Source organism: Takifugu rubripes, chromosome 19 (genome assembly GCF_901000725.2).
Source record: "Takifugu rubripes chromosome 19, fTakRub1.2, whole genome shotgun sequence".
NCBI lineage: Eukaryota > Metazoa > Chordata > Actinopteri > Tetraodontiformes > Tetraodontidae > Takifugu > Takifugu rubripes.
The window spans coordinates 2,430,075-2,442,578 of record NC_042303.1 but is presented as its reverse complement, the minus strand read 5'-3'; the positions used below and the strand labels follow the sequence as shown (position 1 = coordinate 2,442,578).

General features: G+C 49.8%; 1 protein-coding gene across 1 annotated transcript; it reads left to right on the top strand.

The window, feature by feature from the left end:
• The first annotated feature begins 581 nt into the window (after window positions 1–581).
• Window positions 582–10,532, top strand: LOC115246760 (inositol-pentakisphosphate 2-kinase-like). Its single transcript, XM_029826046.1, has 14 exons — window positions 582–797; window positions 1,720–1,779; window positions 2,419–2,514; window positions 3,871–3,937; window positions 4,041–4,159; window positions 4,290–4,379; window positions 5,062–5,120; window positions 5,642–5,714; window positions 7,247–7,396; window positions 7,518–7,638; window positions 7,772–7,907; window positions 7,986–8,088; window positions 8,171–8,262; window positions 8,850–10,532. Exons 1-14 carry the CDS (start codon window positions 717–719, stop codon window positions 9,082–9,084), a joined length of 1,482 nt encoding a protein of 493 aa, XP_029681906.1. The 5' UTR covers window positions 582–716; the 3' UTR covers window positions 9,085–10,532.
• Window positions 10,533–12,504: the final 1,972 nt, after the last annotated feature.

The window sequence follows — 12,504 nt, the reverse complement described above, 5'->3', positions numbered from 1 at the left end:
CCAGTAATAATATCTTATTGTCCTATTTCTGTCTCTCACTGCCTCCATGAATTCCTCGTTCTGCCCCGGCTTTAATGTACTTTCTCCAAATTTGCCTCCAGTTTTTGGAACAGCTGAGATGCCTTTTATTTTACAGCCAAGCATCGCTACACTTATATTGGTCTTGCTCCAGTTTTGGTCCATTTCATCTGGTTTCAAAGCCCAGAACAGACTCTTTTCCCGTACTCACATCAATTACTGCGTCCCTGCCCAAACATAAACATTTAAACATAGTAGATTTTTCCTCAAGTACAGATTTTCTGGCCTTTATGTCCCGTCCGGTCACTTCCCCATAATGGACCGCACCCGTTAAAAATCACCATAAACACGAGGGTAATGTATGTGTGTAGCAGTATTTGGCAAACCTAATCTCAGTATCCGATACAGAAATATGAAATTCGCTGTTACACGAATGTTATTTTGTTATTTCCCGTTTCCCCCGATTTTCAGACTTTAAATAACTGACGTCTCAGAGATGGGGACCTTTATTTTGAAGTGCCCACCGGAAGCCCGGATCGGGAGGCTCGCTCGTTCATTGGCCGGGGGCGGAGCACCGAGCAGGAACTGCCGGTAACACCCTTCCCCGAAGCTCCGGTCCGACTCGGAGTAGTTGGGTCGAGACGTTCTATTGATACTTTTACCCGCGAAGAGAAGGCGCAGTTGTTGCCATCGGTGTGATGCAGCTGGATAAAATGGACGAGAATGACTGGGTTTACCACGGAGAGGGGAACAAGAACCTGGTTGTCGCACATGTAAAGGTGACTCGGCAGTGCTAACACCAAGCTAAATCTACGCTGGCTAACGCACATCACTCACATTTTAACTGATTCACCTCGGCGTTTTCCCCCGATAGGAGGGTCGGTCGACTTGTCTGGAGAATGTTTCTGCGGTCGGAGGAGGAAATGCCGCGTTCATTAAGCGTTCGTGTCGCCCGTTTTCGATAACTTATCCCACTTTCGTATGGGAGCATATGATGCGCTAAATATCGGACAGCGAGGCTTGAAGCGAGTCCAAACCTGCGGTCAGCGCCCGTGTTGTTGTGTTGCACTATTAAAGGGTTTTCAGAATCTTTTAAGTCAACTCTGAAGCGGACTGCAGTCCAAAAACACGCATATCTTAATGAGACAGACAGGACATGAACGACATATTCGTCCCTACATGTCAACATTGCATCGTCTCTCAGGAAGTGTGCAGTTATGTAAAAGCTACCAAATCTACACATGCATATTAAATTCAAATGCACAGCATTTTGGAATAAATGTGCTTTGGGACTTCGGGGGGCGCCAGAAACTTCTGGATAAAGCTTATTGCTACATAAACTGTGGTAATGACATGTCGGTTCTGCAACGTGCTGAGCCTTAGATTCCAGTCTGGGGCCGGTCCGAACATGCAGACAGAACCCGTGTGCTCCTCACAATCTCTGTGAAATGTGTTGAGACCACAGCAGGAGGACAGAGTAGATGAATGTGATTCCCACCAGTTGCATGTTCAAGCTGAGTGCAGACACAGATGAGCCTGCTCGTCTATTAATGTTTCTTCTTTGTTCATTTGAGTGTCATGGAGAAACACGCCGTACTGACAGATGGTTCTACAGAAATGACATCTGACGTCTGTCCGTAGCCTCGGACCTTTTGGTTAGGTGTGCTTCGCTGACCCTGACTGATGCGTCTGCTTTTGCAGCTCTCCAGAGTTTTGCGGCTACTCAAATATCCAGCGGAGGACTCGGAAAATCCCCCACAGGTAAATAAAGGAATATTCTCTGTCTGGAACTGGGATTGGATGATTGGATGTCTACTTGTAACAATGACAGTGAAAAGCTTCTCATTCTAAGGCAGCGGACTCACACTTAACGACGATAGTAATAACAATAGTAATAATAAGACGATACTTGACCACAACTGGACCGACTGGCGCTCTCCCTATCTGACCCAGACACCCAGATAAAATCGTTCTGGCCCAGCATGGAGAGCCCTTAACCGGAGCATTGCTCCACAACCCGTAAGAACCTGGAACAAAAACCGTAGAAGAAGGGAGAGCATGATTCTTACCTGTGTAATAATTATACAATAAGCTGTCCTGTTGTGCATCTCCCTGTTGTTGTTGGCGCTGCTCCGCCACCTGACTCCCCTTGTTTATTATGTCAATGGGATGGAATCGTCCTAGCAACCCGCTGAAAATATACACATCGCCCCCTAGTGGCGAGGAGGACAGGCAGGCTCCCCTCATTCGATTTTCTCTGTTGCACGTAAACTGGAATGAGGAACCAGTTCCGAGGACGTTCCAAAGTCTAATTTTAGGAGTAGCCTGATTGACCTGTGCATGCGAACGTGCTGACAGAAGAACCGGATCTAAGGTGTTTACCTTCCTCCCCTTCTCTAGAGTGCAGAGCAGGCCTTCAGGCAGATCCAGAACATTGTGGACTTCAGCTCCAATGTCATGAGCATTCTGCTGGGAGAAAAGTTCGTCCACAGTGGGGTGAGTAGTTCATGATCGGCTGCAACCCTGTTCGGGAATCTGTCCCTTTCAGGTTGTACCGTGCTGAACTTTACTCTTTTCTTCCGTTCTTAACGATGGCTCTCGGTGGAATGTTAATAACACGTCGCTATGCAAAATTCCCGTCTCGCCATTCATAAAGAAATGCACGCGACCCCCGTGTGACGCCAGCAGGAGCGACGCCACGGCCCACTCTCCGTGCTGGCTCCAGCCAGCTTAGATCATTTAAATCAACCCCTCTCCAGTCGCTCCCGGTGTCCCCCAGGGCCCCGTCTTCTGACCCCTGCACTTCATCACGCACCTGCTCACATCCAACTCTAACCCTCGAGCAAGCCACACTTTCTCCTCCACCCCCTAAAGTCAAGTCAAAAACAGGTTCTGCCAGTCTCTCAAATAGTTTCTCCTTCGAGCATTCATGTTGGCAGTGTTGCCCCTATTGCCCCCTCCCGTTTGCCCTCAACCTCTCGGCCGATGTATTAGATTTGGGGTGCGAACATAATGGGAAAAACCCAAATCGGATATAAAACGGGCTAAAAACGTAGAACCTAATCTTCTTCTGCAGCTTCTAGAACGTCTGTGATGAATAATTGCTGGCAAGGTGGACAGAGATTGGAGAGGGAGACTTTCTAGGCTGACCAGGACAGCCCATAATAGTACGCGGTGAACTGCTGTAGTGATAAAAATAGACCCTAGATTGAAATCCACTGAACAACTTGGCGGTGATTTGTTAAAAAAAGAGAAGAGGACTGAGCAGAGTCCCACCCTGAGGATCTGGATCTCGTTCCAGACGTGGGAGTCAGAACCTGGGTGAATCCGGCAGGTCCAGGATCACCTCCTGGACCTCAGAGGTTTGAGAACTTAACACGATCCATGAGGAGCAGGACTTTAGACGTTTCCCGGCAAGGCCTTGAGCAGATGACATCACAACTGAGGGACGTAACAAACGTCTTTGTCACAAATCAGGATGTGGAACGTAAAACCCAAAGTTCTAGTTAGTTCTGCTTTAATAACCCGAACTCTGGATCCATTTACTCCAGCCTCGTCTCTCTCCTCCGGTTACCGATTACAACTCAAAGTGGTGGCGACCTAAAAAAGGACAGGAAATGGTCTCGTTTGGAACTGAGCGTTCCTTGATCCACCCGGTCCAGTACTTTTGTAGGTCTTTGAGAGTCTTGAAAGGTCTTGACAACATAATCAAAACCTGGAATGACACACGCTGGGTTCACCTGGAGGATGCTGGCCACCGTGTTGAGCGCCGTGGTTACCGTACAGAACCCTCAGGTAGGGATCGCCGACGCCAGCCCAGATGGAATTAACCCGGGTTCTCTTCTAATCCAGGAAGTCGTGAAACTGCCGCTGGAGTTTGTGCGCCAGCTGTCCATAAAAGTCCAGCATGAACGTCCAGGTAAAGGCGTCCTCACAACATTCCACACGCACACATGGAGATATGCCGTCCATCATCTATATTTATTCATCTATTATTTATATTCTTCTGCGTTGGTCCTCAGGGTGGCGCTGCGACAAGGTGATCGACATTTACAGCGGCTGTGCTCTGTCGCTGCCCAACCTGACGTACCCAGTCCTCCATCTGTCAACACACACTCCTCCACTGTGTGTTGAAATAAAGGTAGACACACACACACACACACACACACACACACACACACACACACACACACACACACACACACACACAGGCTTTGTGTGGCCATACGTGTGTGACTCACCTTCTGTTTTGGGCCTGTTGTGGTTTTTAGCCTAAATGGGGCTTCCTGCCATCTTCCAAACACGTCAGCAAGGACATCAAATCCAAAGTGTGCCGCTTCTGCATGTACCAACTGTACAAGGTGAGGAAACGCATCTATGAGGGCCGTCCAAATAAACAAATAAATAAACAAAGCAGATAATCTGACTAGAATTCAGTTTTGATCAGAGGGCTGCTGTGGATTCATTATCATAATGGATGTTGTTGCATCATTGTTTCTTTCATTTCATGTCAGGAGGCTCTCACACACACACACGCGCGCACACACACACGCGCACACACAATTAAAGCCCCTTTTGTGGTCTGTATCCTCTCTGAAGTTCATCGAGCTGCAGTAATTAGTAAAGCTGTGCTGAGTCCATCACAGACTGGATGTTAAATGAGTGCTCGATTGGCAGGAAACTCTTTTTTGGGGGGGGGGGGGGGGATACAAAGACTAAGTTAGAAATGGGCCTGACATAATTGTAATTGTTGGGATGTGAACCAGGTTTATTTATTTATTGCTTTTTTATTTGGGGCAGGGAGTTTTCATGAAGTGTCTTTGAGATTGACTCCTGTAAAACACACCCAGCGTTTAACTTTCCTGCCTTCATGTGTGTAGATTGTGTGTGTGTGTGTGTAGATTGCTGCTCTTCAGGTCTCCTCGATGTGATAAATATGTTTCCTTCATTATCATGATGAATCGATGAACCTCAGTCCCCCCATAAGCGTTAACGTTGGGGGCATCATAAAGGTTGTCATGACGATTCCGGTCCTGTTTCCAGGTAGCAACGGGGAAATGGAAAAAGCGTAGCCTGTACTGCCCCCTGGACCTGTTTTCAGGGTAAGATCCCCACTGTCAACACACGCCGCAGCAGAACTGAAGGTTGAACATAGAAAATGGAGTTGTGGGAGACAAAAAGGAAGCTGTCGGCGTAGCGACGCGCGGGTCGAACTGTATCGTCGGTGTCTTGCTCAACAGCTCTGACAGCCAGCTCATCTCCTTTCTGTGCGTCATGAAGTCGTCCATTGTTAGAATTTGGCAGCAAAGAAAGAAACAAGTTACCGCTCAATGAGGCCATAAATTGAAGGGAGGAGCTTGTTGCTAGAGCAAATGAGGGACGTGCAGGATGTGTACATTCAACATTTGACGCCGATCTCCAACGACATCCCTGTCAAGAAGGGAAACGTCGCCTTAGATCCCGTTGGTAGAAGCTGGGGAATGAAACGTAGCTGAAGGAAACGCCCGCGTTTTGCTGCGTGAAGCCAAAATTCCAGGCCGATTCTGGGAGTTTCCTTCACGCCGCCCGTTCAGATGCTCCAAATGACGGCTAACATCTTGTTTCTTCGATTTTTTTTTTCCAGCAACAAACAGCGGATGCACTTTGCAATCAGACAGCTTATAGAAGAACCTCAAAACAACCTCAAAATCTTTAAGGTGAGCCGGCCGACTGCACCCCAGCGCTCCCTAAAGCATGAATGAAGCCCATAATGCTTGATTGCGCTGCGCTTACTCTTCTTTTACAGCGTGTACAACAATACGGAGGGGCCAGGCTTTTGGGATGTCAGACACTAAACTAGTTCCACCTTGAATGTGAACATGAAAGAGGGATCGTGCGCTTGCACGAGCGCGCACGCCCTCACTGATGGGCGAACTGGTCTGTTCTGCTGGGGTTGCCAACAGCAACACTGCAGGAGGAATTTCTGACAAGCACGGGCTGCGTACCGCGGGTGACAACAACCTCTGCTCTTCCACCGGTGTTCGGGCTCCATATGAGCGCTCCAGGCGCTTTCTTGCTATGGAAAGCATCCACGGAGGAGGAATGCGTGCAGGAGTCGCCCCCTCACCGTCCGGGTTACAGTGTTAGTTCTTCAGATGACTCAAGGCGGAAGACTTGGCTCGGCCCCCTTAGTTGCGTTCTAATGGGGGAACCCGTGACCCTTGGGTGGGGCTCTTTTGCTTCCCAATCCCAGCTGCTTCGGAATCGGGGCTCATGGTCCAGAGGGACAGATGTTTTCGCTGCACGTTTGGCATCTTTAAATCACGCCGGGACTTTTCCAGCAGCTGGAAACGCTTCCGTCTGGTGTCCTGACTAAATATTGGTCCAGTTTGGTCACATCTAACAAGCAGAGCAAACTAATACCAGTTTATTCCTGCTTCCAAGCCTCTGTGGATTCTCCTGACCGTCCTCATGTGGTTATTCCCTTCTCCACTTCCTTGGGTCACTTCAGTGGCCGTTTCCCGAGGCGACAGCCGCCAGGACTGTTAATGAGCTTTAGCGCCACCCCGAGACAGACCAGGATTCACTTCTCCCCCTTCTGGCGACGCGTCGAGGATATAGTGTGTAACTGACAACATAGGAAGGCTTTTTTCTGGCGAGGTCGTTATGTTAATCCAGTTTCTGAGCCCGGGCTGAACGTTCTGCTCCTTTCTTCTCCCTTTCGTTGTTCTTGAGTTGTGCCTGTTTTTCCCAGTGTGTTTCTACTGGCACTAGCTTGACAGCTGCTCACACACTCCTCTGCAACAGCACTGCCAATTCCCCCTCCAGGACGTTTCCCTTCCTCTCCGTCCCCGCTGACGCTGCAGCTTCACCACAATGTTGTCAGCTAATGGCCAAAATGACAGCGTGCTCTGTCCAAGCCTAAAACATCACCTGTCAGCCACAACTCAGCATTTAGTTGAAGAATAGTTCTTAGTAGACTCACACATGCCCGAGCAGGTGGGAAACAACCCGTGTTTTTGTTCCAAGAGTGTTTCATTGAGCTCTCAGACGTGATCAGCAGTAGCAAAACGCCCGCAGGACGGCGGATCTAACACCAGGGGGCGCGCTAACACAGACAATCACACAGAGGCGAAGAAGAAGGTCACGCGCAGCCTCTCTCAACACTAAAAACCTCCTGCTTTAACCATCAAAAGGCCGCTTTGTCAGACAAAAGCTCCAGCGTGGCTCTAATGTGTGTGTTTTGCAGGGCGGGCAGTGTATTTACAGCAGGAAGGACAGCGACGACTCTTTGGACCTGAACTCCCTCCTGCATCATCTCAGACCGTACTTCCTGCAAGGGAACAACCGCTTCAATTGTCACATGACCAACAAAGCTGTCCTGAATGACTTCATTCAGGTGAAATGATCTATGTGTGTGTGTGTGTGTGTGTATCACTGCAGGAGGCTTCAGGTGTTGCCCGTTCCTCTTTGTCTTTGGCTGATTTCAGCGTCACTGATCGGGACGTTTGCGCCCGCAGGTCCTGATGAACGCCCTGCTGAGCAGCGAGGGCAGAGAGGGGGGGCCGGTCAACGACAGGCACGCGGAGCGGCAGAGCTACTGCGACGCCAGCCTGTTCAACAAGGAGAGGAGCCGTCAAGGTCAGACGCCGACTTCATCTAACTCGCCAGGGTTCCTCCCTCCTGTGGGGACAGAAACCCCCCCGTTCTGGAACATCCTCAACTCCTGTTGGGTTCCCGTTTGTCATTGGGGTGTGTGTGTGTGTGTGTGTAGGCTCTCAGGGGTTACCCGGCGACAGCGTGCTGTCCAGGATCCTCCAGACGCAGATGCTGGACATGCGGGACATCGAGGAGCTTTACCCCCTGTACCACAGAGTGGAGCAGCACCTGCAGGACTTCCCTAAGCAGAGGTGATCCGGGCGCGTCACTATACCCGCACAGGGAAACGCCGTTCAATGGTCACTTATCAGCCGTGCTGCCTTTGCCAGAGCGCGTCTTCATATCGAAGGTCCGTACAACAAAGAGTTCTTGGAGATGCTGCAGAAATGTCCGGCCGAGGACGACGGCTCCGTGGAGTACGCTGCTACTAAGGTCGGTGCGGGCCGCCGCCGGTCCCAACGTCCGTAGAACGAGTGTTTCATTCAGCCGCCCCCCTTCTGGGTTTGTGCTCCAGATCCATCAGTACCTCATCACCAAGACCGCCAAGGACTGCTCCATCATGGTGGCCCTGGTGCCGAGCAGTGATAAAGAGGAGGAGGACGAAGGGTGAGGCTTTGAAGGGTTAGGGCAGGGGTGGGCAAACATTTTGATTCGTGGGCCACAATGGGTTCTAACATTTGACAAAGGGGCCGGACCAGGAGCAGATGGATGGATGGAGTGCTTTGGTAACCTCACCTCATTGGAGAAAAAATACACATCTTGGGATATGGAGAAAACATGTGCTTTAATTTCAAATGAAAATGAAGAGAAGCATTGCAACAAAATATCTGACTTTGGAATGAGTCTTAAAACACTTAAAATCAAATGAATAAAATGTGCCTTTTTAAAAAAAATTAATAACCATTTCTATTTTAAAGCACTGAAAGTTCTGTTATCCTTCAGGATATCACCATCACTCTCCTCCTGACTGTCTTTTTTCTAGTGGGAAAACACCAGAATTGCAGTGAAAATATAACATTAACAAGGTTTATTCATTTAATTTTTCAAGTTTGGCGGGCCGGATTAAAACGTTTAACGGGCCGCGTGTGGCCCCCGGGCCGTAGTTTGCCCATGCCTGGGTTAGGGTTAGGTCACTGGAGGTATGGTGAGGCTCTTTGATCCCAACCTTCTTCTTCTTCTTCTACTTCCTGTAGTTACAGTTGGCGCCGAGGCTCCAGGCCTCCTCCTTTCACCTCCCTGGTCTCCATCTTGGATCTGGACCCCAAACCCTTCGACAGCATTCTCTACCAACTGCGCTTGGACCAGACGATTGTCTCCTTCTACCTGCAAACTCGCAGTGCCTTGCCCGAGGACTCCGTGTCGTCACACCCCACCATCTGCGCGGCTCCGGAGAAGGAGGAGTGCACGCTGCTGTTCCACCCCGTGTGAAGGCCTTGAACCGATGCCCCGCTGGCATCCAGAGTCTCTTTTTCTAATTATTTTTTTACCAGAGCTCTTTATTCGTGACTGTACTGCAGCACTTTATCTCCTTCGCCACCCGTGTTATCGGTCCCGGCTGCGAGGCCTCCACAGACGGGGGAGATCTCCGGAACTTTCTGTTACTCATCCCAGTGCCTTCGTCTCCGATGACTCCCACCGTCACCGGTCGCGCCCTCCTCTTTGGCCCGAGGCAGGGATTTTTACGGGTCGTCGCGGCAACGACGCGGCCAGCGTGCTCATTTGACGGTTTGGTTCGAGTTCTTTTGGATTCTAGCTACTTTTCCAAACGGACCGATTGGCGGTACCTTAACCAGACGGCGCGCCGGGGCCGTTTCCGACCTTCACAAGCCCCAAACGGGACGCGTCTCCTTTGCGAGTTTTTCCTTTGACGTTTATTTAAACTTTTCATGAAAGCCTTAGAGGATTTTTTTAAAAAGTGAAGCAATAAGCGACGACAGTAGAGCAGAGGGTCACGTTTCCTTTCACTTCCTCACCAAAAGGTCACCAGGACCAGCCTGCTGGAGGTGGTGACGAGAGCTCGACCCTTTCAGCACAACGCTTTATGCTTCTGCTACTATGCAGGACTCGGTGCCGTCAGTGGCTTCTGTGTGTGTGTCGGTGTGTGTCGCGCAGAACCTGAGGATTCGCTCGGTCACGGGGAGCTTTGATGTTTGGAGCTGCTGTGGACGGGACCTGGGGACGAGCACCGAGGGGACGGGTCCTTTCTGCGTTTTAAAAAAAAAATGGTGCAAACGATGCTGGCAAAGTCCAGATGTTTTGTTTTTGTTCTTGTTGGATTATCTGTTATCAGTGAGAAGATTATTCTCCTCCTCCTCCTCCTCCTCCTCCTCCTCATCAAGGCTGCGGTTACTCCAGCAGCACAGGAAATCAGAGTCTATTATTAGAGAACAGCTGCACCTTTAATCAGTGGCTGTGGGTCCAAACGGGTCCCGCCGGCGGCGCGTTCTGAATGTGGCGTTTGTGAAACAGTTGCAGCAGAACTAAAGATGAAGAAGGAAGGCGGGGGGGCACCAAAGCATCCAACAGTATTAAACCTTCACGCATGGGTCTAATGTGGCTGTGAGCCCATTAACAGAAACTGTGTGCGAGGCAACACCACCGATCTGTCCAATCAAATGAAACACTAAATGTCCGTCAGTGTTCTACAACAGGAACGGCCCGGTTGAGTCCAGAGGTCCAGTTTGGGTCTAAGGGTGCTGGCTGTGCTGCCAATAGGCTGGATGACCTCTCCTTCCCCTGCTGCCTGGGTCAAAAAGCTGTGAAGAGACTACAAAGACTACTCTGGGCGGGGTTTTGTATAGAAACTATTTATTTTTGTAGAGTTTCAGCTGTTGTCTCAGTCCTGCTCTTTCTATTAAAACCGGTTTCTAAGGGGCTACACTGTTGTCGTGGTTACTTCCTGTCAGACTTATGGATCAGAAGAAAGACTGACGGCCCTGATGATGGACTCTATGGCAGCTTCAGGTCCCAGAACCCTCAACAGGCTCTGGAAGGCGTCCGCAGCACCGCCTGCAGGCTGGGGGCAGAACTGCAGCGCTGCAGGGAAGACAATTCAAATGTAACGGAATAATGTCCCGATGGGGAAAAGCAACAGAAAAACTCCAGAATGAGCCAGCAAATAAAAGCAACTAAACAGTTTCTCAGGGTAAAGAATCGTAAAACGGTAATTGTGCTTATTGCTGTTAACGTGGACTCGGTTTAATAGTTTTGGACTGGATTTTGAATGAGTCTTTTATTTGAAACCGCATTTAATTTACGTCTGCATTAAGTTTCTGGCGTCCCGTCTAGTATAAAAATATATAGAATACATAAAAATGTCATTTAAATTTGTGAGCGAGGCCACTCTGAGGAACGAAATGTTGAAACAATCCAAAAGATTGGAAGACGCCATCAGAACGGGAAGAAGCTGTAGACGAAAACTTTCCTTTCTACTCCGACTGCGCGCGTTCAGGAAAACAACGTCTCACCTCTCTCGGGGATTTTTGACAGCACGTTGATTTTTGGAGTCACTTTTCCCTCTCTGGAGACCTCCAGGGACCAACGGACGAGGAGCCGGCAGCTGGGAACAAGCAAAGAACGCTGAGACGCTGGAGCTCAGATCAAAGAGCTTTGATCAAAGTTCAAAGGAGGAAAATCAGCAAAACAACATGAAAGCAAACGAAGGAAACATTTCTGTTGTTAACGGAGCAAAACAGTCTTCCATCGCCAGGGCGCATCCATCCCTCCATCCATCCATCCACCCATCCAATCATCCATCCATTTATCCACCAATCCCTCCATCCATCCATCCACCACATATCCATCATCCATCCATCCCTCCACTCAATCATCTTATCTATCCACCCACTCATCCATCCACCCAATCATCCATCCACCCAATCAACCATCCCTCCACCCACTCATCCATCCATCCACCCAATCAACCATCCCTCCACCCACTCATCCATCCATCCACCCACTCATCCATCCATCCACCCACTCATCCACCCACTCACTCATCCACCCACCCACTCATCCCTCCACCCATCCATCCACCCACTCATCCATCCATCCCTCCACCCACTCATCCATCCATCCACCCACTCATCCATCCCTCCAGCCAGCCATCCATTCATCTTTGAGACGTTACTCAAACCTTCCAGCCGCTGAGAGCCCAGTGACGGGTCAGTAATTAGCTCTGGTCACTGAATACCAGGATCGGTGGCCAGAGGTGGTGGTGGAATACTGGAAGCTTTGGCAAGTTTAGCCTGATTGGTAACCTTGGTAACGACATCCACATGTCTGGAGTTAATCTTTTAAAGTCAGGAGAGTCTGTAGGTGCTTTGGAAAATCCCAGGGCCTGACCCCAACAAGCAACAGTGGCAGGAAAACTCCCCTTTAACAGGAAGAAACCTTGAGCAGGACCAGGCCCATGTGGGGGCGGAGCCTCCTGCTGGGCAAAAGGAGGAGGGGAAAGGGAGATAGAGCAGGAGGAAGGACGGGAAGAGGAGAGGAAGTGACACATGCATCACACATGCAGATACATTAGTAACGCTGAAGATGCAGAAGGTAAACTGGGGTCAGAGGTCAACAGGCAACTATAAAGCCAGAGATACCTGCAGAGTGATGGAGAGAGACCGTATGCATGGACATTTACCTCGGCAGCTCAGGGTGACTCAAGGTCATGACCTCAGATCGGCAGCCTCCGGGTAGCGAGACAACAGAGGGATATTTGGTCTGCGGACAGAAACACAGGGCATCGTCATGACGATCAAACTCCCTCACTCAGATTTCGGAGATCAGGGGCTAAAGAAACGCTTCCAAGAAGAAGAATCGTCCAGATGTGACAACGAAAACACACTCAACCGA

Coding starts and splice junctions, on each gene's coding strand:
- LOC115246760 (XM_029826046.1), top strand. CDS start 717: ATGCAGCTGGATAAAATGGACGAGAATGACTGGGTTTACCACGGAGAG. Junction 1,780..2,418: donor ACTCGGAAAATCCCCCACAG/GTAAATAAAGGA, acceptor CCCCTTCTCTAG/AGTGCAGAGCAGGCCTTCAG. Junction 7,908..7,985: donor CAGGACTTCCCTAAGCAGAG/GTGATCCGGGCG, acceptor TGCCTTTGCCAG/AGCGCGTCTTCATATCGAAG.